Raw genomic sequence first — 26,109 nt, forward strand, 5'->3', positions numbered from 1 at the left:
GTGGAAGGCAAGGCGAGCAGTGAGGGGATGGGGGGGTGGGCAGGGATGCACCATTCATTCATTCATCCTTGAATTTTTCCACAAATGTCTCCCAAGGACCTGCCACATGAGCCAGTCCCTTGCTGATGCCAAGGGCTCAGCGGTGGCCAGTGCAAGCAGGGCGGGACTGGGCGTCCCTGGCCTCTGGGCCGGCAGGGGTTAAGGTCAGCTGCTCCCACGTGAGAGCACCTTGCGACAGAGCAACACACCCAACCAGGTCTCTCTCACTCTCGCTGGTTTGCCTGCGCCTGTTGCCCTGCTGGTTCCACCTGGCAAGGGACCGGCTAGCCTGTGCCACCGCAGGGAGGCAAAGTTGGACAAACAGGTGGGGAGACCAGAGCTCAAGCCTCGGGTCCCCTCCCCGCCCCTGATGCCAGGCGGAAACCCAGGCCCTAGCTCCTGTCGTCTGCCCAGAGGCCACCCAGCCTCCTAGACAGGTGAGTCCCCCACCCCGATCTGCCCACCATCCCGAAGGCACTGCCCAGACTGGGCTCCCCACTGTGGGGTCCTGGGCCCCCTGTCACCTCCCCCCACCACCAGGCTCCCCGGAAAGCAGGAAACTGACACCACTGTGTGGGCATTTGACATAGTTTCTAAGGGATTATCTGGCCGGCAGTTACTGCCCCTGGCAGCCCGCCCAGGATGCCATAGCCGCAGACTTCAGAGGGTCATTGTTGGCCCCGGCTGTTGCAGGGGGGCTGAGGGGGCACAGACTGGCCTCTGATCCCCCAAACTGAGGAGGGGAGGCTGGCGGGGAGATGGCAGGTGAGGCGGCCTGGCACCTGCTTGGTATCTGGGCCTCCTGGTACTTCTTAAGAGGCCCCCAAGTTTTCAGACAATTGCATCTCATCTCTGACCCCTCTCCAGGTGCTGGAGCTGGGGGAACGGGGGGTTCTGGGGAGGCTTATCTTGCTTATCTTGATTTCTTCTCTGGGTGAAATCTCCCAGCGGAGAAGTGCAGGAAGGGGCGGGTGGACGGTTGTCACAACAGTCTGCAGAGCTGACTGTGGGCAAGGAGCCAGGATGGTCTCCGGGCAAAGGAAGCTTAGACCCAGGAGAAGACAGGGATCCAGTGGCAAGAGCTCTTTCTGGGTCATTTGCTCCCAAAAAGTGCAGGACAAAGAGAACTTCCCAGCCAGCCAAGTGTCTGATTGCACCTCAAGGCCTCAAGGCTCTTTGTCTGGGCCCAAGAGGGCCCTCTGGGGCTCAGGAGGCATGAGCGTCCCAGTTGCAGGGTATAGAGCCAGCCTGGCATTTGGGGTCACCCCCGGGAAGCAGAGCTGCTTAAGATCTGGGGTCTGTGGGGTTGGGAGCGGGGACATCTCGACTGTCAGATCCCACCCTGCCTGGGTTTGGAGAGAAAAACCCATGGAGTCAAATAGAGCTGGCTTCAGTTTTCCACTCTGTAAACTGGGTATAATAAGAGTCACCACGTCGCAGGGTTGCTGAGAACAGCATATGATAGAGCAAGTAATAGATTCCCAGTCATGCAGGGGTCAAGGTAAACTGTCCCACCCCAAATCAGAACTCAGAATGCCAAGCCAGTGGCAATGTCCCATTGCCTTCCTGTTTTGCGGAGCTCGAACCCAGGCTCAGAGAGGGGCAGCCACTTGCCCTGGGCTGCAGAGTAAAGTAGGGCTGTCAGCCTGATAGGAGTCAAATTGCGGAGAGTGGGGAGGTCTGGGGGCTGCCTATGCCCCCAGCCAATACCCCAGTTTCAGAATCTGTAAGAGTCCTGCCTCCCCAGCTCAGGGCTTCTGTGTGGCCCCAGTTCTGGGGAAAGTCCACCGCGGGAGTCTGGGTTCCTGTTCTTCCACCTCGGGTCTGGCCTGGCGCCAGGGGAGCTGTGTTTGCTCAGGGTGGAGCCTGACACCCTTTGGAATGGGCTGAGGTTAGCAGGGAACATGACTGGGGGGGCGGGGGTGCCCAGGGAATGAACCTGCATTTATGGAGCACCTACTGTGTGCCAAGTGCTGTTCTGGGGCTTGAGGATTCAGGGGTGATCAAGAGAAACAAAGATCCCTGCTCTTGTGGGGCTTGTGTTTTGGTGGAGGAAGACAGGCAAGAAACAAGAGACACAATAAGGAAGGAAACTGTATCCTAAATTGTATCCTGGGTTAGAGGATGGTCAGTCTTACAGGGAAAAAAAAAAAGTGAAAGACGTACAGGGATAGGAGTAAAACAGGCAGGGGGGTGTTTTACAGTCTTAAGTAGAAAGATTAGGGGAGAATTCATTGAGAAGGCGACAGTTGAACAAAGACTTGAAAGAAGTGAGTAGTTGGGGGAGGGGCATTGCAGGCAGAGCACACAGCCCGTGCAAAGGCCCTGAGGCAGTACCATGCCTGGCGAGCTGGAGGAACCGCTAGAAGGCCTGTGTGTCTGGAGCAGAGTGAGTGAGGGGGAGAGAGGGAGGAGGCGAGGGCAGGGAGGAGACGGGGCAGGTCGTGCAGGCTGGAGGGCTGTGGGTAGAGGGGGCGAGGCCTGACTCAGGTGCTCACAGGCGCCCTCTGGTGGCTGCTGCGGGGAGGACAGACTGTGGGCGGTGAGGGCGTAACCAGGCACCTGGATGGAGGGGACTGAGGTGGTCCAGGTGGGAGAGGATGCGGTGGACCAGGTGGGGGCTCAGAAGTGAGGAGAAGTGGACGGATTCTGGACAGATCTGGGGAGAACCAACAGCATTTGCTGACTACGAAAGACAGAGTTCAGGATGATTAGGAAGAAAAGTGGGAAGAATGCTCTGGGACTTGAAGATGGTAACAGGTAAGACGGAGTAATTGGGAATCTCCTCAGGGAGGAGCCTTGGATGCTAGAGTGAAGAAGGCTTTCGGTGTAATGGAGTTAAGGGATCTTTTTTTTTTTCAAAAATGTAAAAGCATGACTCTATACTAATATAAAACAAACAGGTGCTTTATGAGTTTACTTAACTCATTAATTAATATGAGAACCAGCAAGATTTTACAGATTGTTTAAAGGAGAGAATATTGGGACTTCTCTGGTGGCGCAGCAGTTAAGAATCCGCCTGCCAATGCAGGGGACACGGGTTCGAGCCCTGGTCCCTGGCCCGGGAAGATCCCACATGCCGCGGAGCAACTAAGCCCGTGTGCCACAACTACTGAGCCTGTGCTCTAGGGCCTGCAAGCCACAACTACTGAAGCCCGCGCGCCTAGATCCTGTGCTCTGCAGCAAGAGAAGCCACCGCAATTAGAAGCCCTCACACTGCAACAAAGAGTAGCCCCCGCTCGCCGCAACTAGAGAAAGCCCACGCTCAGCAACGAGGACGCAACGCAGCCAAAAATAAATAAATAATTTTTTAAAAAAGGAGAGAATATTAAGAAAGAACACACACACAGGCAATCAATGCTGAAATGAATTTGCAAATAGTTGTAAAGCTGGTCAATAGCCACAGGGAAATAATCAGTGGTCTCCACGGGACAAAATTCATTTGTATTTCTATGGACAAGAATCTTTTGAGATACCACCAGTTTCTTATAATTTACAGAGTTGTAAAATACTTCGAAGACCATAAGAAGCACAGATATCTAAAGAGGGTACCCAGAGCCTGGCATTGATCAGATGCTCAATAAATATCCTTGACCGAATGCTAGGGAGCTATGGAATATTCTTGAGCTAAAGCCACAGCTTGTTAACTGCACGCTCATTGCTGAGACTGTTTATTTATTTTTTGGTTTTGGGATCTTAGTTCCCTGACCAGGAATGGAACCCACGCCCCCTGCAGTGGAAGCGCTGAGTCTTAACCACTGGACCGCCAGGGAAGTCCTGACTTATTTGTTGAATGTCTGCTCTCCGTGCTGGTCTGTAAGCTCTATCTCTGCAGTGTCCTAGGCTCCCAGAACAGTGCCTGGTATGCAGTAGGCGCTCCATAAATGAATGAATAGCTCATGGGGAACAACCTAAGATTCTGAACAGAATAGAAAGATAGTGCTGTGTGCTTTAGCAGGACAGATTCCGGCTGTGGCAGGCTCAGCCTCAAGGCAGATAAGGGTCAGCAACATGAGGGGTGGGGTCTCACGGGACCTTTCATGGGGTGTAGTGGGGGGAGCTGCTGTGGGTACAGGTGCAGAGGCCAGACTGAAACCAGGGATGGTGAGGAAGGTGTCAGGGGCCTGGGTTCTTCCCCCAGCCATTGCACACAATGATGGAAGCTTGAAATAGACAATTTTGCAGGTGGTCCCCATCCAGCTCTGGAGGACACCATAACTCCCTTCCATTTTTTCCCAGTCTCCCTCCTTCTGGCCTGAGTGGAGGAACTACAAGGAGCACCCAGGCAAACCTTTCTGTGCACCTGCTACGTGCCAGCTGCTTTAATTTGTGAACCTTCCTGATCATAGCGCTCGAAGTCGGAACCAGGTCCCATTATACAGATGAGGAAACTGAGGCAGGAAGCAGAGGGGCTGGGATTCTCGCCAGGCACTGCTCTGCCCCCTGCCGTGGAGCTTCCTTCTAGGGCTTCCTCCCACCTAGGGGGTGGGGGGTGGGTGACACCCTCTGTGAGCCCCCTCCAGCCGCCCCCAGAAGGGTCTTCACCCCCTCCTCGCTTTCCCCTCCCTCCAACATCAAAGTACTCGCCCTAAGGTGCCCCGGGACCCACATGGTGCCAACCGCTGGGACATTCCTCAGTGCTGCGCTCATCAGCAAGCCCACCCCACCCAGAAACTGCCCTTCCTCCTGAGCCCTCTGGCTGAACCCATAACCCCAGTCCAGGCATGAGGAAAGCATCAGACAAACCCCAAATGAGGGGCATCGTACAAAATCCCTGACCCGTCTCCTGCAGACGGAAAAGGTCACGGAACGAGGGGAGCGGAGCCCGAGAAGACGTGATCCCACAGACGTGAACACACTGTGGGATACTGGATGGGCTCCTGGTGCAGATTTCACATTAGTAAAACCTGAATACAGCATGGAGTTTAGTTAACAGTGATGAGGATGTGGTTTCTTAGTTTTGGCAAATATACCGTGGTGGTCATGTAGAATGTTAATGTTGAGAGAAACTGGGTGAGGAGCATAGGGGGACTCTCTGAATTATATCTACAACTTTTCTGTCAATTTAAGACTAGTCCAAAATAAAATGTTTCTTTTGTTTTTTGGCCACGCTGTGTGGCTTGTGGGATCTAAGTTCCCCGACCAGGGATTGAACCCGGGCCCTCGGCAGTGAAAGCGCCGAGTCCTAACCACTGGACCGCCAGGGAAGTCCTCAAAATAAAATGTTTATTTAAAACATTTTTTTGCAGGGCCTCTGGGTTTGGACTCACTGCTCTCCCAGCTCCCGCCTACGGCCCCCAGTCTGTCCTCTCGGCAGTGGCCACCAGAGCGCGCCTGTGAGCACCGAGTCAGGCCCCGCCCCTCCTCTGCCCACAGCCCTCCAGGGTCCCACCTCCCTGGAGGTAAAAACCCAAGTCCTCCCCGCAGCCCACAGGGACCTGCATGACCTGCCCTGTCCCCTTCCTGCCCTCCCCTCCTCCCTCTCTCCCCCTCACTTGCTCTGCTCCATCCACACGGGCCTCCTCGCTGTTCCTCCAACACGCCAGGCATGGTCCTGCCCCAGGACCTTTGCACCAGCTCTCCCACGGCACCTCCCTCACCTCCTTCAGGTCTAGCTGTTACTTCTGCCCAGATACCACTCACTTAGGTCACTCCTATTAATCTCAGTACCACCTCCTCAGAGAAGCCCTCCCGGAGCCCCCAGCCCAGGTTGTGCCTCTGTACCTATGCTCTCAGAAATCTAGGTGGGACTTGTTATTTCTGTTATGTGATGATCTGATTATTGTCTATCTCCCCTGAGGACCCTTGGCTTCCTTTAGGGCAGGGACTGGGTCTGCGTCAGTGCTGGGTATACACAGTGGGCGATCAGTAAACCTCGAGTGAATGAGCCAGCACCCAGCCAGGCTGCAGAGCTGCTTCATTCTTGGGCTCTGGTCAGACCTGTTAGGCCACAGATAAGACCTCAGCCTCCTGCAGCCCCACAAAGCAGCCTACACCAGGGAGACCCCCAGCTCCCAGCGTGAACGAACCCCGCAGGCTCCCACCCCTCCTGGCGACCACGACCCACTGGGAGACCTCAACCCAGTCCCTACCCCCTTTGGGCCTCAGTTTCCCTGTAGGCGCTCAGAAGGGGCAGAGGAGGATCATCCCACAGGTTTCTCTGAATCCTCCCTTCCCCCACCCCTTCCGGCCATGCGCACACTGCCCCCTCCTGGTTGTAGTTTGCACTGCAATTTCAGACGGGAATTCCGTCCCCCATCACCTCTCCTTTCTGTACTTGGCGCAGAGCAGGGGCTTGCAATATTTTTGTTGAGTGAATGACTGAATAGGTGGGAAAATGAATGCATGAATGACACCGCCTCTGGCCTGTGAGGCAGCACTGGACGCACCCTTCTCCAAAGCCCTGCATTTGAGCACAGCGTCATCCGATGGGTACTAGGGAGACACTGAGTGTTCTTTTTTTGAAATTTATTTATTTACTTAATTTTGGCTGCGTTGGGTCTTCGTTGCTGCCCGCGGGCTTTCTCTAGTTGCGGTGAGCAGGGGCTTCTCTTGCTGTGGAGCACGCGCTCTAGGCATGCAGGCTTCAGTAGTTGAAGTACGCAGGCTTCAGTAGTTGTGGCTCCCTGGCTCTAGAGCGCAGGCTCAGTAGTTGTGGCACTCGGGCTTAGTTGCTCCGAGGCATGTGGGATCTTCCTGGCCCAGAGATCAAACCCATGTCCCCTGCATTAGCAGGAGGATTCTTAACCACTGCGCCACCAGGGAAGTCCCAGTGAGTGTTCTTGAGCAGGGCATGAGTATGTGAGGTGGCTGAAGGAAGACCATGTGTCTTGTGGTGGTTGCCCCCCTTCTTAGAGGGGTTTAAAGTGGGGTTTCTCTACCTCAGCACTATTGGCTTTTGGGGCCCAATCGTTCCCTGCGGTGTCAGGCTGGGGGATGGGGGGCAAATTACCCTACAGTGAGAAGCACTGGTATAGACTGAGCAGTGTGGGGTCAAACAGAGCCAAATCCAGGGCCAAATCCAGCTCTTCTATTTGGGCTTGCCACTCGACCCACCTGGCCTCAGTTTTCTCAGCTGCAAAATGGTCACGTGGATATCTGTGTAACAGTGGCTGGAGCAAAGCAAACACTCAATAAGCATGAGCCAGCTTACTTGTCTGATTTTGCCAGACCTACATCCAATCAGTAACTCCTCCCCAGTCCTCCCCAGTAATCGCAGCCATGAACCCCTGCATGCACGTGGCAGTGGGGAACTTATTTATGTTTTGTCCTATGAGTCATTAAAGCAAATACACATCTATTTAGAAAATATTTGACTTTCTTCTACCTAAAATCATGTTGTGTGCCACCTGCTGGTGACCCAAGGTCATGTCGGGAAAGGCTGAGCTTTCCCCTTTAGCCATGAGGTTCCAAGCAGGTCCTTAAGAGGGGGCTTCTGCAAATGTTTATTGCCTTGGGGCCCTTTGAGGACCCTTGAGGGGTTGATTCTGGCTAACTGGGGTCTCCAGACTAGGTTTTGGGAGATAACTGCAGTGGAGAGTGGTGAGAAATCAACTTTGGGGGCCTCAAAGATTTTGATTATATTCTCCGCCTTCTACACTTGGCAAACTCTTATCCAACCCTAAAAACCCTAGTGGCAATACCCCCTCCTCCAGGAACACTTCCCTGATCCCCCATTTTCCCCTCTGCCTCCCCCCTTCCCACAGTCTGGAGTTCCTCTCTGCCCAGTCTTGACTGGATGAGGCTGGGAAGGGGTGTCTATGCCCAGATTTGCCCCTTCAACCTTGGCCTGAGGTGGGGCACAGAAACAGCTGGGCCTCAGGGTCTATTTTTTTTAAGCACAAAGGAATGTGTGGGTGGGGCCGATGGTGGCTCCACCCATCCAGGTGACTTCCTCCCTCCCTCACCCCCAGGTAGAGGGTTTCCTGCTCTTGTCCTGTAGTTCCTAGACCGGGCTCCTGAGGGTGGGGCTGGGTGAGGAGAAGGAAGCCTGACCTTAACTCAGAGGAGCCTAAAGAATTTCCTCCGCCTTCGCCGCCCCGCCCTCCCCAGCTGGGGACCCAGCCAGGTGCTAGGTGTGAAGACAGGCGGGTACCACTGGATTCAGGGCAGGCCCAGAGGCGGCCGCTGTGCGCCTTCAGAAAGTCCATGCCCCTGGCCTCCCTGGGCCTCCGTTTTCTCTCTCTAAAATAGGGTAAACCTCCTGAAGATGGGTGACCCGAGAAAGACCAGCCCTATGCTCCTGAGGTCTCTGACCCTTGACTAGCTCCTAATCCAACAGGTCTCCCTACTGAATTTCAACATGTAGAGTTTTTCGCGGATGTTAAACTTTCCGAAGCGCAGGCTCCGTTCCGAACGCGGCTGTAATCCCTGCCGGGTCTTCCTTGCAGCCTTGCCTGGCTGGTCTCCAGCCCTGCCGCTGGCTAGTGCTCAGCTGGGCGGGAAACCCGGCCTGGAATTCCCACCCCTGGGCCTGGATCCTGTGTTGGGAGGGCAAGGGGAGACGAAGGCTGCCTCGGCGGCGTCCCGAAGGCATGTCGGGGCGGGGGCGGGGGCGGGGCCGGTAGGGGCCAAGGAGGAGGAAGAGGTGCAGGTGCAGCCCCGGCGGCGGAGCGGACTGGAGGAGGGCGAGAGCCGGGCACCTGCTTCGCCGCGACCCTCCCCAGCCTCCTCCCTCTCGCCAGGGTGGGGGCCAATTGTTTCTAGGCCCCCCTGGGGCAGAGGCACTGGACGGCCCCCGGGTGTACTATGGCGGTGAGATTCCAGGCGAGTAGCCCGCCGAGGGCGGGAGGGGGAGGGGACCGAGCTGGGGTCCGGGCTGGGACCTGGATCCAGGACCCCAGATCTCCCTCTGCCTAGGTAACAGATGGGGAAACTGAGGCCCAGAGGAATGTAGTGGCTAGCCCGAGGCTGCACGGGCAGAGGCGTCCGCGCCCACTGGCCTCCAAAGCGGCCTCCGGGGGCTTCCTCTGTCCTGGGTCTGCCTTCGCAGGTAGACCTGGGTTCAAATCCCATTTTTTCTGCGTAACTTTGGGCCGGTGAATCCATGCGTCTCCGAACCTCATCTATAAAGTGGATGATGGTCACCTTATAGAAGGGCGTAGGAAGGATTCCAGGACAAAAGTGTGTTGCAAAGCGCCTGGCACGTAGTACGTGCCCGGTTTCCCGGGAGATCAGCGGAGTTAAGCTTCAGCACTAAGGGTGGAACCGTGGGCAGGGACTTCATTTGTGGGCGGGAGCGGCTTTGGCGAATGCGGTGAGGCTGCGGACGAGGGGATCCCCATTTATTGGGTGCCTACTGTATACAGAGCCGTTCACTTGGGCGACCTGGTAGACATGGGCGTCGAGAGCTCCGTTTTGCACCGAGCAAGCCGACCAGGGCTGCGAGAGGGAATCCCTGTGGCTCTGTCTGGGGGGACTTCGCTCTCCAGGGCTGAAGCTTGAATCGACTTTGTCACACCCACCCCACTGGGTCTCAGGTCGGGCCCCAGAGGGGTAAACAGGCCTAGGCTGTTTACGTGGCTCGCCCCAGGCCGGACCGCCCGAGGCTCTGGGGCCGGGCAGTTCTGGTTCCCGCCGCCTCCTTCCCGGCAGCAAGGAACCGCTCCCAGAATCTAGTCCCCAGCTCGAGTATTTGTGACCCCCCTTCCCCTCCCCCTCCCCACCCCCGCCGTTGTTCCCAGAGGTTGGAGGGGGGAGGGGGAGAGCAGACAGCAGCCTGGTAGCCAAGTGCCCGGGGCGGTGTGACTTGGTAAGACCTGTCCCTCTGGAGGCGTCTCCCCTCCGGTGTTTCTGTCCCGCGCGTGGCAGGGGGCGAGGACGAAGGCCCGGGCCTCGCCCCCTCGGAGCGCACCTTGACGGGGGCGGGGCTGAGGAGGCTAGGAACTCAGGACGTACCTGGTTGAGTTCCTGGTGGAATCAGCCTTTTATTCCACCATTCACGCATTCCTCAAACTCCCGCGTGCCTGGTCTTGTGGGGACAATGCTGGGGTCCCAGGACCCCCAGCCCTGCCCACTAGGAATCCCCTGACTAGAGGAATGTAGGGGAGACAGGTGGACTGGGACATCCCAGGGCCCAGTAATCAGAGCCGTAAAATGGGGGGGGGGGCGGGGGGCCTTGAGGACTCATTTCCTGGAGGAAGAGACAATGGCACTGGGGCTGTGAAGGATGAATAAGAGTTTGCCAGGGAGCACAGCATGTGCAAAAGCCTGGAAAGGAGCTGATTGGAGGGCCCATCACCAACGTACCCAGAGAGACAGCCCTGCCCAGCCTTCACAGCCCAAGAGGAAGGACCAGAAACTCACTAATTGATGATTAAACAGGATAATTTAAGATGGTTTTGGATGTCATGAATAAAACCTCATAAATTAAGTAGGGAGGGGTGGTAGGGTGCCAGGGAAGATTGGCTAGTCTAGTAGGGTCCCCTGGGGAGGTTGCGTTTGAGCTGAGACCTGAGTGTCCGGGGCAGCTGTGTGCATCCTTGGAGGGTAACAAGGCACAGGGGACTGCCAGGGAAATGTTTGGAGGTGAACTAAGTTGAGGTGGGATGTGGCGTTAGGCGTGACCCCATGGGTCATGGAGAGTCCTGCAGTATCCATGGAGGCAAAGCTACACAAGCTGGGACAAGCCCCAGCCACCTGCGCCTGCCCCCTCAGGGGCCCTGATTCCCTGTGCGCTGTTTCTTAAAATAAGGCCAGGAAGTCAAAATTCTGGGAGGCCGTCTAATGACAGTAAGCATAAAATCAAAGCAAGTGAAAAGATTCTGTTCTGAAAAATAAGTTCAGAAGGAAAAAAAAAAAAAAAAGCAGAAGGATACTGTAGCCCGGTGGTTAAGATTAAAGGTATGGGATGGGCTGCCAAGGTTTGCGGAGCGCTGTGTGAGCTCCAGCAAGTTACTGAACCTCTCTGGGCTTCCTTTTCCTCCCCTGTAAGGCAGGAAGGCAGGAATAGGAGAAGTGCCACTTTCTGAGGTCACTCAGGAGTAAATGAATGGGTACGTGCAATGCGCTCGCTGGCAGCGCACGGAATAGTGTTGCTTAGTAATATTATGCAGAGGAAGAAGGTCATTATTATTACTTCTCACAACAACACTGTCATCTCTCCCAGAGGCTCCTTCTGCTATTCGTGCATGACTCCATGCCCGCTTCCCACACCTCAGCGCTGAAAGATGGGACGGCGGGGGTGAGGGAGGTATCCATTTCACAGATGGGGAAGATGAGGCTGGAGAGGCACCACCACAGCCAGCAAAGGGCAGACTGCAGGATTTGAGGCTCAGTTGAGAGAGCAGACCTGGCTCCCAGGAGTGTCCGTGAGGCCCTGCCCTTGGCTTTGTTTCCCTCTTCTCCGCCCCCTTCCTACCTCCGGGGAGCCTGGAATGCTGCTCTCCCGGGAACCTCTAAGAAAAGGCACCGGAACACATCACACCAACGGAGGGCTCACAGGGAATCCCCCGCCCGCGCAGTGCTGAGCTGGGCAACCAGGCTGGGGAGGGAGTGTCATTTCTACAAGGTCCCCGGGGGAGTGGGACAGCCCCGCAGAAGGTAAGGGATGGGTGGGGTCCGGCTTCCCGGCGGGCTCCACATCCCCCCCTTCTGCCGGTATCTCCCGGCTGAGTGACCTCTACTCCCAGAGCCTGTGATCTCATCTATACCCTGGGCTTGAAAATAACAGAATCCACGCCCCGCAGCCCCACCCTCCAGCCCCACCCTCCAGTTGCTCTGTTGCCTTGGCAAGTGACTTCCCCTCTCTGTGCCTGGCTTTCCTCTTCTGTGACAGGGGGATAATAGAATGCCCCTTAGTGAGCAGACTAAATGAGATCTTACCTGTGAAGTGCTTGGCGCAAAGGAAGCACTTCATTCATTCATTCATTCCTTAGATAGTTAGAATCTCTCCTATGATCCAGGCACTCAGGCTCAACTTTGAATGAGGCAGATAAAAATCTCTGACCTCTGAAGCCAATATTCTAGAGGGAGAAGGGCAGTGACCAGATTTTAAAAATCTAGAGAGTGTCAAGGGATCACAAGTTCTGTGAACGAGGAATCAGGGAAAGGAGGATAAACTGGTCTGTTGTGGGATGGCAAGCGTTCCAGTTCCAGACAGGGTGGTTGGGAGAAGGAGGTGAGGAAGCAGGCCAGGTGCAGATCTGGGGGAAGAGAGATCCAGGCAGAGGAGATGGCTCATGCAAAGGTCCTGGGGCAGGACCGGGCTTGGTGTGTGGGAGGAACATCGAGGAGCCCTGAGTGTCTGGAGCAGAGTGAGACCCTTGTGTCTGCAGGCCTTGCTAGATCCCGCCCCCGCCCCCCGCAGGGACTGAGCCAGACCTTCCAGAGGTACAGTGACAAGGACTCACATTTCCTCTGCTCCCACCACAGTATGGCACTATTAACATTTGGAGATGGATCATTGTTTGTGGTGGGGTCTGACTGTGCACTACATGTAGGGGTTTGAGCAGCACCCCTGGCCCCCACTCCCTCGATGCCAGGAGTACCCCCCAGTCATGACAACCACAGATGTCCCCAGATGCCACCCAGTGCCCTCTGGGGGAGGGGGTAGAATGGTCCTGGATTGAGAACCACTGATTTAAGTCCATTTTGCTGGTGAGAAAACTGAGATCTCAAGAGAGGTAGCAACTAACTCACAGACTTGGGCCATGGGAGTGTCAGAGCCAGGCTCCACACCCAGGTATGGGGACCCCTGATTGCTCTGATAGACCTCATGTCCACCTTCCCTGTCACCTCCCACCAGGTGCTGGACATGGAGGAGCTGACCATCTGGGAACAGCACACAGCCACGATCAGCAAGGTGGGGCCTCCCTCCCTCTGCGTGGGTGCTGATGGGAATGGTGGGTTGGTCCCTGCAGGACAGCCTTTGTCCCAATGAGAAGCAAAATCACGTTCTGTCTCTCATCCCCCCTCAGGACCCCCGCCGAGGCTTCGGCATTGCAATATCTGGTGGCCGAGACCGGCCCAGTGGATCAGTGGTTGTGTCCGATGTGGTGCCCGGAGGACCAGCTGAGGGCCGGCTACAGTGAGTGTCAAGGCAGCCGGGTTCCGGCGGGGGTGGGGGTGGGGGGACACATCAAGAGGAGGGAACCGTGTGGGCCAAAGCCAGGAGGCTGGAAAGTGCCTGGCGCCTTCCAGCTCTGTCAGTACAGGGCTTGGAGCTGGCAGCAGGACAGTCAGTGACTAGCCCCCACTCTCCTCAAGGCACTGGTCCTCTGATGAGTTCTGGGGGTCATAGTGGCCCCAGGATGCGCCTGGAGCAAATATCCTGGGAACCTCTTTTTGGCTGGAGGGAGAGAGACCCAGTGTCCTGAGCCCTTGTGGGTAGGAGGCTCCTGGGAGTTATGCTGGGAAAATGGTTCTGGGACCCAAGAGGCTGATGGGTGATATGGCTCAGCTCAGAATCAGCGACCAGCTTCAGAGAGAGAGAGTATGAAATGGACAGGGAGAGAAGGGGAGAAAAGCAGGAAGAGGGGGCCCGAGAGAAAGAAGTGAGGGGGTACAGGGACACCAGGTGTAACTGCAGCTTATGTTCTATGATTGCATTTCACTATTATGTGGGATCTGCGATCAGCCCTATTTTACAGATGAGGAAACTGAGGCCCAGAAGGATAAATGTCTTCATGAGTCTGGGGACACCAGTGAATCAGAACCAGGCTTTGTACACGTGGGGGTACCTGCCAGGGGCCCTCAGGGCAGGCCTGGGGAGAGGGGCTCCTGGGTGATGTCTCCTCCCTGAGACCTGGCCTCCTCCCTCAGGACAGGGGACCACATCGTCATGGTGAATGGGGTCTCCATGGAGAGTGTCACCTCCACCTTCGCCATTCAGATACTCAAGACCTGCACAAAAGTGGCCAACATTGTGAGTGGGGGCTCGGTGGGAGAGGCAGCCCCTGGCTCAGGTGGCACTTCTGCCCCTGGCTGAACCCCACTCCCCCTGGTCCTGCTGCCCATGGGCAGTATGAGTATAAGCTTCCCCAAGCAAGTGGAATCTTGTTGCCATTCACAGCTTGGATGTTAAGGCCCAGAGGGACCAGAGTGCCCCAGGGTTCCCCAGGGTCCCCCATGGGATGGGGCAAAGCCTTGAGCTGCCCCCTGCCACCCCGACCATCTCTGCCTGCCCTAACAGACAGTCAAGCGTCCCCGGAAAGTCCAGCTGCCCACCACCAAGGCCACCTCTGGCCTGGGACACCAGGACTCGGACGAGGAAGATGGGCCGCGGCGGCTGGACGAGGCTGACCACGGCCAGGGCTACGAGGGTGACACGTCCAGCGGCTCTGGCCACTCCTGGGGCGAGCGCTCCCGCCGGCCGAGGACAGGTCGCCGGAGCCGGGCCGGCAGCCATGGGCGCAGGAGCCCAGGCAGTGGCTCCGAAGCCAACGGGCTGGCCCTAGTGTCTGGCTTCAAGCGGCTGCCGCGGCAGGACGTGCAGATGCGGCCCGTGAAGTCCGTGCTGGTGCGGAGGAGAGACAGTGACGGTGAGCGTGGGGGCCACGTTGTCGGCAGTGGGGCTTGGCATCCCCGGGAACGGGCAGCGCTGCTGCCCCAAAATCTGGTCACATATGGTGTGTGGTCAGCAGAATAGTGGCCTCCAAAGATACCCACATCCTGGTCCCAGGACCTGTGGATGTGTCACCTCATAGGGCAGAAGGGACTTTGCATGTGGGGTTAAGGCCCCTGAGATGGGGATGACCCTGGATTCCCTGGGGGGTCCTAGTGTCATCCCAGGGTCCTTATAAGAGGGAGGCGGGAGGGTCAGAGGCAGAGAGAGACGGGAGATGCTGCGCTGCTGGCTGTGAGGATGGAGGAGGGGCCGTGAGCCAGGGATGCGGCGCCTCTAGAAGCTGGAAAAGGCGGGAACCGCTGCTCCCCTGGAGCCTCCGGAAGGACCAGCACTGCCCATGCCTGGATTTTAGCCCCGTCGAGGCCCATTTCAGACTATGAGATAAATTTGTGTTGTATTATAGCCACTAAGTTTGTGGCAGTTTGGTACAGCAACAGGAAACTCACACATCGTGACATCAGTCGACTGTCAAAGGATTAGTAGGTATAGAACAGTAGGGACGTGATCTCTCATTCCTGTCTTGAGTCAATGGCAGTATTGTGACCTTGGAATTCTGGTCATGATGTGACAAATGGCACTGGGATATCTACCCCACATTGTAATTTTAATAATCCTGAAAACGCTCATCGTGATGTCACTGAGTATTGGGGTTGTGACCCCTAAGCCCCTTTGGTGATGTCATCAGGGTGTTGGGAAGGGACAGCCTGGGCTCTGCTCCTCCTCAGGTGCCTGCTGCTGACTGCTGCGCAATGATATCAGAATCCCTGCCCCAGAGCCTTTGCATGGGCTGTTCCCCCCCCCATCCTGAAATGACCTTCCCAAGACCCTTGCAGGGTTTGCCCCCTTGCTTCATCCAAGACCCAGCTCAGACGTCACCCCCTGAGAGGGGCCATCCCCCACCACCTGTCCCCAAACTGCCCCTCCGCGGCCACTCTCCCCACCTCCTGGCTTACTCTCTCTCTCTTTCTTTTAATACTTTTTATTTTTTAAATTATTTATTTATTTATTTATTTTTGGCTGCGTTGGGTCTTCGTTGCTGCATGTGGGCTTTCTCTAGTTGAGGCAAGCAAGGGCTACTCTTCAGTGCGGTGCACGGGCTTCTCATTGCGGTGGCTTCTCTTGTTGCAGAGCACAGGCTCTAGGCGCGTGGGCTTCAGTAGTTGTGGCGCTCGGGCTCAGTAGTCGTGGCACACGGGCTTAGTTGCCCCGCAGCATGTGGGATCTTCCCGGACCAGGGTTCGAACCCGTGTCCCCTGCATTGGCAGGTGGATTCTTAACCACTGCGCCACCAGGGAAGTCCCCCAGCTTTTTCTCTTCCCAGTGCTCAGCATCACCGGGTGCTTGTGTGTTCCATCTCCCCCAACTACAGGGGACCAGGTCTGCTTGGTCACCCGCTGACAGGCACCTGCAGGGGGAGAGTGCCCGCTGGAAAGGGGCAGCAGGCTGAAGCCTGCCCCCTCCCTGCAGGACAGCAGCCTGGAAGGTGGGATGGTTGAGGGCAGGCGAGAAGGCTGAGGTCTGAGAGCCCCTGGCAGCCCAGAACCCAGGCCCTGCCTCAGTTTCCCTCCTCTTCCCCCCACAGATTTCGGGGTCAAACTGGGCAGTCAGATCTTCATCAAGCACATCACAGAATCGGGCCTGGCTGCCCGGAACAGCAGGCTCCAGGAAGGAGACCTCATCCTACAGGTGAGACCAGGCTTCCTGTCAAGGGGCAGGGAGACCGGGGCCAGAGGGTAACAGTGTTACCGAGGCATATGGCACGGCCAGCAGAGCTGGTTCTGAACTACTTGCCTCCTGCATTGTGGCCTGTTTCACAAAGGTTGGAGATAGCTATGCAGGATTTTCCCCCCTTCCCCCCACTGCTGCAAATCCATTGCCAAATGTCAGTTTCTAGCACCCCCTTTGGGTTGTCTGTTTCTAGTATCCCCAGAATCACATGACCTGCTGGCTACAGCACTGATTTATGGGCCTGCCTTAGGTGCCTGGATGCTAATGGTCCAGAGACCGGGCTTTGAGGAGCAGCTCTGCCTTAAGAGCTTGGTTTCCTTCTAGACTCCTCCCCTGAAAATCTGTTTCTAGTGATTCCTAGTGTTTGATATCCAAATCATTTCTGGTTGATTGTTTCTAGAGTTTCCTCAGAGTTGTCTGTTTCTAGTGACCCTGAGGAATTGTCTGTTTCTAGTAATTTGGGGCTGACACTTGAAACAGAGCTTGGAGGTGGGGCTGGGGGCTAGAAGGGTTACTGAAAACAGACATTCCCAAGAGAAAATGTTAGCAGTGGATTCCTGGTGAGGGGAGATGACATTAAATCTCTCCTAGGAATTGTATGTTTCTAATCCACTTCTAGATGTCTGTTTCCAGTACCTCCTAGAGATTGTCTGTTTCTAGTATCTAAGTATTTACTCCCTCTCCCCCAATTAGAGTTGTTTCTAATATCTGTTCCCAGTGTCTCCTGAGAAATTTCCCCCTCTGGGGAAATGAGAGTCAATCCATTTTTAATTTTTCCCTAGCGCCCCCCCACCCCTCTTAGAAAATTGTCTGTTTCTAGAATTCTTCTCGAGGTCAGTTATTGGCATAGTCTCCTCTCACAGCAGGAATGCAATTCTATCATTTTCTGTTGAGAATGCCTGTTTTTAGTAACCCCTGAGGGTTGTGTGTTTCTAGTCCCCCTCACCAAGGTATCTGTTTCTAGTATCCCCTATCTCTCATGAACTTGCTTCCTCCTTCCTGATCCCTTTTAGATCAACGGGGTGTCCAGTGAGAATCTGTCACTGAGTGACACACGGCAACTGATCGAGAAGTCAGAAGGGAAACTGACTCTGCTGGTGCTCAGGGACCGAGGCCAGTTCCTGGTGAATATCCCTCCGGCCGTCAGCGACAGTGACAGCTCCCTTCTGGAGGGTGAGGGGCCAAGAGGCCGGCCCTGGGAGGTTCAAATGGAGGGCCAGGGAGGCAGGCTGTGCCAGGCAGGGCCAAGTAGGAGTTGGGAAGCCTGGCCCTGAGAGGCTCAGAGAGGGACAGAAACTTGCCCGAGGCCACACAGCAAGTTAGGGCTGGAGGCCCTCAGCTGAGTCTGACTCTGGTCTGGGCCCCTTTGCTTAGAGGGGCCTGATGTGCCCCTCTGTGAAATGGCAGCCTGGAAGGCATGCCCGTGGCTGAGACACGCTTTCCCCCGCAGACATCTCAGACCTTGGGTCAGAACTGTCTCAGGCGCCACCATCCCATGTACCACCGCCACCCCAGCATGGGCAGCGGAGTCCGGACGCCAGCCGAACCAGCTCCCCCATGTATGTAACCTCATTGGCTAGAATGGCCAAGTGGGATGGGAAAATGGGCCTATCTTTTCCAACATGGGGTAGCCTTGAGGGTGCAGTCATGGCGGCCTGCCTGGAAGAGGCCTCTCCTTCCACACACAGTCCTTCTTGCCTCCTTATTGTGGCTCAGGGTTCTTGGTCCTGGGAGAACCAGAAATGGGTGGACTTAAAGCAGAAGGGACAACAGAATTTTACAACAAGCCCTAGAAGACTTCAAAATGCATAAGCCCTGTCACCGAGCAAGGCTTTTAGAGAGTTCTCTTGGGGGCAAAATAGCCACAGCTGTGTGCAGGGATTAGAGGATGCTTATTCGTTATGATGATGTTTATAAAAGGGACAGAGTGGCAGTTACTTTGTTAGTCTCCTAGGGCTGCAGTAACAAAGCGCCACAAACTGGTCGGCTTAGAACCACAGAAATTTATTGTCTCAAAGTCCTGGAGACTGACGACCCAAGTCACGGTGTCAGGCCCACACTGCCTCTCAAGGCTCTTAGGGGAAAATCTGTTCCAGGCCTTTCTCCTAGCTTCTGGTAGCCTCTGGCATTCCTTGGCTTCCAGGTGGCTGTCTCCCCGCTGTGTGTCTTCATGTCATCTTCCTCCGTGTATGTGTCTCTGTGTCCAGATGTCCCCTTTTTATAAGGACACCAGTCAGACTGGATTAGCCACGCCCCCCCCCACCCCAGTATGACCTCAAGATCACTAATCACATTGTGATGACCCTGTTCCCAAATGAGGTCCCATTCTGAGATCCTGGGGGTTAGGACCGCAACAGATGAATTTTGAGGGTACACAATTCAGTGCCTTAAAAAACATGACTGCACAACACTTGGGGATTAGGTAACAGGCACCTCATTTAAGCCTGCAGTCCCCTGTGAAGTAGGGGGTTGTATCTGTTATCTACAGCCGCATAACAAATGACCCCCAAACCTGGCCGCTTGAAACAATGGTAAACATGTATTATCTCACTGTTGCTGAGAGTCAGGAATTGGGGATGGCTTAGCTGGGTGGTTCTGGTTCATGGTCTCGTGAGGTTACAGTCAAGACGTGGTCTAGGGCTGTGGGCTTTTGGGAGTGGATGATCCCCTTCTAAGCTCCTTCGCATGGCTGTTGGCGGGAGGACCAGGAGGTGGGGGTCATTGCGGTCCATTTTAGAGGCCAGAGGAGGGCCCACGCCAAGGCCCCAGATCTTACTCACCACTAATTAGGGCACTAACTAGCGGCAACACAAGGAGATGGTGTGTGTGTGCTTGGCCCGTAGTGAATGCTCTGTATTACGATTGTTATAATATAATCCTTGCTTGGGAATATTAGACAGCCATGAAACAGGATGTCTCCAAGAGTATATTGAAAAGACCTTGGGAAAATGCACTTGGCATTGTGTATGGTGAATGAACCGGATTGCAGAATGACACAGGGCAGCATCTCAAAGGGTTTGGGGGACTCTTGTGTGATCTTCCCGGGGATTCCATGGGCACACAGAAGGATCTGTGGACAGACGGCTCCAAGTAGCTTGATGTGTTTCTCCGATGCAGACCCTGTACTCTTTAAACCTGCCCTGTGAGACCTGGGCTGGGGGTGCATCATTCTCAAGTGTCTTTTGCCACCCCCAGTCACTCAGCACTGGGGGTTCACAGGCTGTATGTCGGAAATGCTAACATATGGCCTGATCTTGATCTTCTTTCAAAAGTATATATTTCCTCACTGTTTCTTTGGAAGCATCTGAAAGATCTGGAAAGTAACTCTTTTGTGCTAACAGTGGGTTGATTTTGCAGGGAACTTTCTTTCTGTCCTGTGGTTTAACTCTGTGTTAGTCTGCTCGGGCTGTTAACAAAATACCATAGGCAGGAGGCCGGAAGTCCATGGCCAGGGTGCTGGCATGGCCAGTTCCTGGTGAAGGCCTCTTCCTGGCCCATGGACGGCCGCCTTCCTGCTGTGTGTTCCCATGGTGGAGAGAGTGATCTCTGGTGTCTTTTATAAGGATACTAATCCCGTCATGGGGGCCCCACCCTCATGACCTCATTTAAACCTGGTCACCTCCAAAGGCCCGCCTCCTAAGACCATCCCACTGGGGGTTAGGACTTAAGCATATGAATTTGGGGGGGGACACAGACATTGGGTCAAGAGCACCTTCTATAACTTTTCACTAATATTAAAACAATAAACATGACTGTCACAGGCTCATCTCATTTTGAGGCCTTGACTCGACTCAGCCATCCCAGGGCTCGGAGGAGGAAACTGGGGCTCAGAGAGGGGAAGCAGAGGGCCGGAGGTCACACAGCTGCAGAGGGGCAGGACCAGGATTAGAACCCACGTGCCAATAAATTAAAATTCTTCTAAAAATTGCTGCTCAACATCCCCCCACCCCCACCTCACCCCAAATCTGTTCCCCACCAGGGAGAGCCCCCAGCTTCGGCAGGAAAGTTCAGTGGATTCTAGGACTGCGTCAGAACCAGGTGAGCAGAGGGTGGTGACTCTGAGCACCCCTCCTCTGATTTTTCTGATCGCAGCTAACGAGGCTGTACCGAGCAGAGCGGGGAAGGCCGGCACGGACCTAAGAGGCCAGGGACAGTTCCCTGGGAAGAAGCGGGGGGCTGGGGGCTGCATTCCAAGGGGCAGGGACACCCCCCAGCAAAGGTTTGGCGGCTGGACCAGTCAGTGTGCTCGGGAAAAACTGGCTGTTCCCTTTCAGACTCCCCGAGGCAAAGGAGCTGTGACATGCACAGCGTGCCCAGCGGTCAGAGCGTGGAGGACCACGGGTATGTGCCCCAGGACAGAGCCCCCCAGCTGAGGACTCGCACACCCGGGGCTGCCTCCTGGTTCCCATCACCTGCCTTCTCGCACCAGCATGGGGGTGGGGCTCTCCCATCCATGGCCTGACGCCGTCTCTGCCTCACTGCTCAGGTACAGCCCCGCCTCGCGGGTGGTCCGCTTCCTCAAGGGCGCAAACATTGGGCTGCGGCTGGCCGGAGGCAATGACGTGGGCATCTTTGTGTCCGGGGTGCAGGCGGGCAGCCCGGCTGACGGGCAGGGCATCCAGGAGGGAGATGAGATTCTGCAGGTGAGCGGGGGAGGCTGGTGGTGGGCCTGCTGGGTGGTACCCGAGTCTGTTACTGCTTGTGTGTCCTCCCCCGGGGACCCCCTGGGGACTGGCAAGACACCCAGAGACATTCAAACATTTTAAGGCTTCCCAGCCTGGGGCATGACCTTGATGATTGGGTCATGACCTTGTGCATGTCACATCCTTGTCAATGTCATGACCTCGATGTCCAGCTCACGACCTTTCCCAGGTCACTGCCTCGTTATCGATGTCACAGTCTCCTTGTTTGTGTCACTGAGTTGACCGTGTCCTGACTATGTTGCCTGGGCCGCACCCTTGATCCCTGCGTCCATCCACAGTCCCTTTCTGTGCCAACCCGTCTCCCGTGTCCGGGTCGTGGCCTTATCCAGGTTGCGCCTTCGTGGTGTGTCTTTAACTCCATGATCATCAGTGTCTGTGACCTGCTGTCTGGGTCTGTATATTGTGTCCCTGTCACGACCCCATGTCTGTCTTGACTCTTTCAAGTATCACAAAATTCTCACCAGCGTCCTGGTCCTGTCACAGCTGTGACCCCTCGTTCCCATGTCTTGATGTTGACAACCCACAGAGCCTTGGTTATGCCTGTACTGATTGCATTCCCTGTATCCTGGTTTCTGGGCCAGACGTGTGTGTGTGTGTGTGTGTGTGTGTGTGTGTGTGTGTGTGGTGTGTGTGTGTGTGTGTGTGTGTGTGTGTGTGTGTGTGTGTGATGCCCAGGCTGCCACAGGGCAGTGCCCCTTTCGGAAAGCCGTCCCCCGATCTCTGGGGCTCTTGACAGCAGCTCTGGAAGGAGTTGGGTGGAGGGCTTCGTCTGGAGGAAGAGCTGGGATCTTGTGCCCTTGTCCCACCCCTGCACCCACTTCCCGGCAGGTGAATGATACTCCATTCCAGAACCTGACCCGGGAGGAGGCTGTGCAGTTCCTGCTGGAGCTGCCCCCGGGCGAGGAGGTGGAGCTGGTGACGCAGCGGAAGCAGGACAGTGAGTGTGTGTATGTGTGTGAGTGTGTGAGAGCGTGTGTGTCTGTGAGAGTGGAGCTGGGATCCACGGCCAGGCCCTGGGGAGGGGTCGGGTCTGGGCGGTGGCCCTGCTAGCTCACGGAGCCTCCGTGTCCACAGTCTTCCGGAAGATGGTGCAGTCCCGCGTGGGCGACTCCTTCTACATCCGCATGCACTTTGAGATGGAGCCCAGCCCGCCGTCTGGTCTGGGCTTCACCCGCGGAGACGTCTTCCACGTGCTGGACACGCTGTACCCCGGCCCTGGGCAGAGCCATGCCCGCGGAGGCCACTGGCTGGCGGTGCGCATGGGGCGTGACCTCCGGGAGAAAGAGCGGGGCATCATCCCCAACCAGAGCAGGTGGGGACCGCCCACTGGAACAGGGCACAGTGTCACCACTTAGCATCCTTGGTGATTCACTCTGGGGAGCCGTGCAGAAGGCTCAGGGCTGACCAGTCAGTGCTTGTATGAGTTTCCTGCAGGTGCTGTAACAAATTACCACAAACCTAGGGGCTTTGAACAACACACTTTTATCCTCTCACGTTCTGGAGGTCAGAAATGAGTCTGATGGGGCTAAATCCAGGCGTGGGCAGGGCCGGTCCTTCCGGAGGCTCCAGGGGAGCATCGGTTCCCGCCTTTTCCAGCTTCTAGAGGCGCCGCATCCCTGGCTCGCGGCCCCTCCTGCATCCTCACAGCCAGCAGCGCAGCATCTCCCGTCTCTCTGCCTCTGACCCTCCCGCCTCCCTCTTATAAGGACGCTGTGATGACACTAGGACCCCCTGGGGAATCCAGGGTCCTCCTCATCTCAGGGGTCTTAACTTAACCCCACGTGCAAAGTCCCCTTTGCCGTGAGAGGTGACATACTCACAGGTCCCGGGATTAGGCCTTGGACATCTTTGGGGCTGTGATCCTGGACCCCAGTGCTCACTCATCTCCTCTCTTCTCTCCAGGGCGGAGCAGCTGGCCAGTCTGGAGGCTGCCCAGCGGGCCGTGGGGGTCGGGCCCGGAGCCTCAGCGGGCTCCAGCACACGGGCCGAGTTCTGGCGGCTGCGGGGTCTTCGTCGGGGAGCCAAGAAGACCACCCATCGGAGCCGCGAGGATCTGTCGGCTCTGACCAGACAGGGTCATTACCCGCCATATGAACGCGTGGTGCTGCGAGAAGGTGGGCCAGGGTGGGAGGGGCCGAGGGGGGGCCTCAAATAAGAGTGTTCCGAAGCCACAATCCTTACCTCTCTCCTTCCACCCAAAATACCCCCTTTTGGTTACTTTAGGATGAAAATACACACACACAAAACCAGCACATAGATCCTTTCACTACCCGAGAACCAGGGGTAAAAATACACCTCATTCAGATTTCAGGAAGGGAAGAGATTAAGCTCTTGCCCACAGCCTCAGGGCAGAAGGATTAAAACCAGGTGCTGAGGCTTTTTAAAGAAAATAGCAGGTGACTCAGGACCGGAAAGGGCTGAGCTGCTTTCCAGCTGCTGGTCTGTCATCCAGACAAAAAAGACTCAAACATAAAAGGCTACGTACTTAATTTCTACCCCCAGGCAACGAAAGTTTAGAAATCTGAACGTATTGAGTTTTTAAGAGCAAGAGAGAGGCCTGCAAGGAGAGGAGAAAAAGAGAGAAGGGTGAGGTGTAAAGAGCCGTCTGCTTACTCGCTTTTCTCCGGCCAAGATGCCTTCTCCGGCCAAGATGCCTTCTGCACCCACTTCCTCACTGGTAAAAGGGAGTATTGGTGAGGCCAGGGGTCAAACAAGCTCTTCCTGCAAAGGGCCAGACAGTATTTTAGGCTTTGCAGGCCAGATGGTTTCTGTCCAAATGACTCAACTCTGCAGGAAGGCAGGAGAGAGGGGACATGCTGGATGTGGCTTTGTGCCAATAAAACTTTATTTACAAAAACAGGCAGTGGACCGGATGTGGCCTGAGGGTTGTAATGGTTGCCAATCACTGAGTTAGCTGGGTTCAGCTGCTCTGACCCCAAACTGTATAAACAAGAAGTTTCCTTTTCAAGTAACAGTCTCAGTATAAGAAGGCCAAGAGGTCTCACACCTTCCCTTGAAGGATACAACCCAGATTTCACACATCATTCTGCTTGCATCCCATTGGCCAGGATGTAGTCACATGGCCATCCTTAGCTTCAAGGGAGGCTGGGAGTTGTAGTCTTCAGCTGGGCAGCTATGGGCCTGGCTAGATCCACTATGGAGAAAGTGGAGAGACAGTTGCACAAGAGGCTAGCAGCCTTTGCCCCGCCTGGGATCCTGATTCTTGTCATTGATTCTCTGCCCCGCAGCCAGTTTCAAGCGCCCGGTGGTGATCCTGGGACCCGTGGCTGACATTGCTATGCAGAAGTTGACTGCTGAGATGCCTGACGAGTTTGAAATTGCAGGTGAGAAACCAGGTCCCATAGCAACCTCATTGGTGAACCATTTCATAACCCTTTCCCAGCCTGGGGTTGAGGCAGCTTGATAAGGGGGCTGCTAATGATGCTGTTTGGGGGAAAGAGTTAGAACAACCATGCCAAACATGAGGCAGATCATCCGCCAGCACCCCCTCCAATCCCTGGGCCAGACATCCTCAATCAATCTTGCCACCCTTTACCTGGATAGAGCCTCAGAATCCTTCTTAACACAGTTCACCAAGCAGCCATTGCCAATGGAGCCAGTTGGACAATTGCCAGTTGTCTGTTTGTTCAAGAGATTTGTCTATTGAGCTATAGACACAGCATCGAACGAATACACAGGGTCTCCTGAGGAGACCAAAAATGAACAACTGCAGGAACAATTAAGCTAGAGTAGGGAATCAACAAATTACAGCTCCTGGGCCAAATATGGCTGTTTTTATTCAGCCTGCTAATTAAGAATGGTATTCAGAGACTTCCCTGGTGGTGCAGTGGTTAAGAATCCGCCTGCCAATGCAGGGGACACGGGTTCGAGCCCTGGTCCGGGAAGTCCCACATGCCGCGGAGCAACTAAGCCTGTGCGCCACAACTACTGAGCCTGCTCTCTAGTGCCCGCGAGTCACAACTACTGAAGCCCGTGCGCCTAGAGCCCGTGCTCCGCAACAAGAGAAGCCACCGCAATGAGAAAAGCACATGCACCGCAATGAAAAGTAGCCCCCACTCGCCACAACTAGAGAAAGCCCGCGTGCCACAACGAAGACCCAATGGCAGCCAACAATAAATAAATTTAAAAAAAAAAAGAATGGTATTGATATATTTTATTTTATTTTTGAAATAGGTGTGCCTCTTATTTATTTATTTATTTTTGGCTGCATTGGGTCTTCGTTGATGCGCGTGGGCTTTTCTCTAGTTGCGGCGAGTGGGGGCTACTCTTTGCTGAGGTGCGCGGGCTTCTCAGTGCAGTGGCTTCTCTTGTTGTGGAGCATGGGCTCTAGGCGCACGGGCTTCAGTAGTTGTGGCACATGGGCTCAGTAGTTGTGGCGCACGGGCTTAGTTGCTCCGTGGCATGTGGGATCTTCCTGGACCAGGGCTCAAACCCGTGTCTCCTGCATTGGCAGGTGGATTCTTAACCACTGAGCCACCAGGGAAGCCCAAGAATGGTATTGATATATTTTAAATGGTTGAAAAGAAGTTAAAACAATTTTTTTGTGACATGTGAAAAGAACTGAAAGCTGCAACTTGAACAGATACTTGTACATGAAGATTCATCCTGATTCACAGCAGCCAAAAGATGGACACAACCCAAGTGTCCATCGACAGGTGATGGATAAATAAAACGTGCTCCATGCACACCGTGGAATGTTATTCAGCCTTAAAAAAGGAAGGAAATTCTGACACTCACTACAACATGGATGAACATTGAAGACACAATGCTCAGTGAAATAGGTCAGATACAAAAAGACAAACACTGTCTGATTCCACTCACAGGAGGTCCCTAGAGGAGTCACATCCACGGAGACAGGAAGTAGATGGTTGGGGGCCAGGGGCTGGGGGAGGGGGATGGGGAGTCAGTGTTTCATGGGGACAGAGTTTCAGTTGGGGAAGATGAGAAAGTTCTGGAGATGGATGGCGGGGATGGTTGCACCACAGTGTGAATGCACTTGATGCCACTGATCTGTGCACTTAAAAATGGTTAAGGTGGTACATGTTATGTTAC

The 26,109-nt window shown here is 55.2% G+C and overlaps 1 protein-coding gene across 2 annotated transcripts in view; it reads left to right on the forward strand.

Annotated features, from left to right (window-relative positions):
- The first annotated feature begins 291 nt into the window (after positions 1-291).
- The window catches only part of TJP3 (tight junction protein 3), a 29,497-nt gene continuing 3,679 nt past the window's right edge, over positions 292-26,109 (forward strand). The window contains exons 1-15 of one of the 2 annotated variants that reach the window (XM_057541848.1): positions 292-476; positions 12,785-12,841; positions 12,957-13,066; positions 13,801-13,903; positions 14,171-14,519; positions 16,188-16,291; positions 17,347-17,506; positions 17,784-17,892; positions 20,313-20,371; positions 20,608-20,674; positions 20,820-20,976; positions 21,865-21,979; positions 22,111-22,348; positions 22,939-23,150; positions 24,285-24,380. In XM_057541848.1, coding sequence (XP_057397831.1) covers positions 12,794-12,841; positions 12,957-13,066; positions 13,801-13,903; positions 14,171-14,519; positions 16,188-16,291; positions 17,347-17,506; positions 17,784-17,892; positions 20,313-20,371; positions 20,608-20,674; positions 20,820-20,976; positions 21,865-21,979; positions 22,111-22,348; positions 22,939-23,150; positions 24,285-24,380 — 1,927 coding nt within the window. In that variant the 5' untranslated portion in view covers positions 292-476; positions 12,785-12,793. The remainder of the gene's footprint in view (positions 477-12,784; positions 12,842-12,956; positions 13,067-13,800; positions 13,904-14,170; positions 14,520-16,187; positions 16,292-17,346; positions 17,507-17,783; positions 17,893-20,312; positions 20,372-20,607; positions 20,675-20,819; positions 20,977-21,864; positions 21,980-22,110; positions 22,349-22,938; positions 23,151-24,284; positions 24,381-26,109) is intronic. The other variant, XM_007176566.2, reaches the window with a different exon arrangement.

The sequence above is a fragment of the Balaenoptera acutorostrata genome, chromosome 2 (assembly GCF_949987535.1).
Source record: "Balaenoptera acutorostrata chromosome 2, mBalAcu1.1, whole genome shotgun sequence".
Lineage (NCBI taxonomy): Eukaryota > Metazoa > Chordata > Mammalia > Artiodactyla > Balaenopteridae > Balaenoptera > Balaenoptera acutorostrata.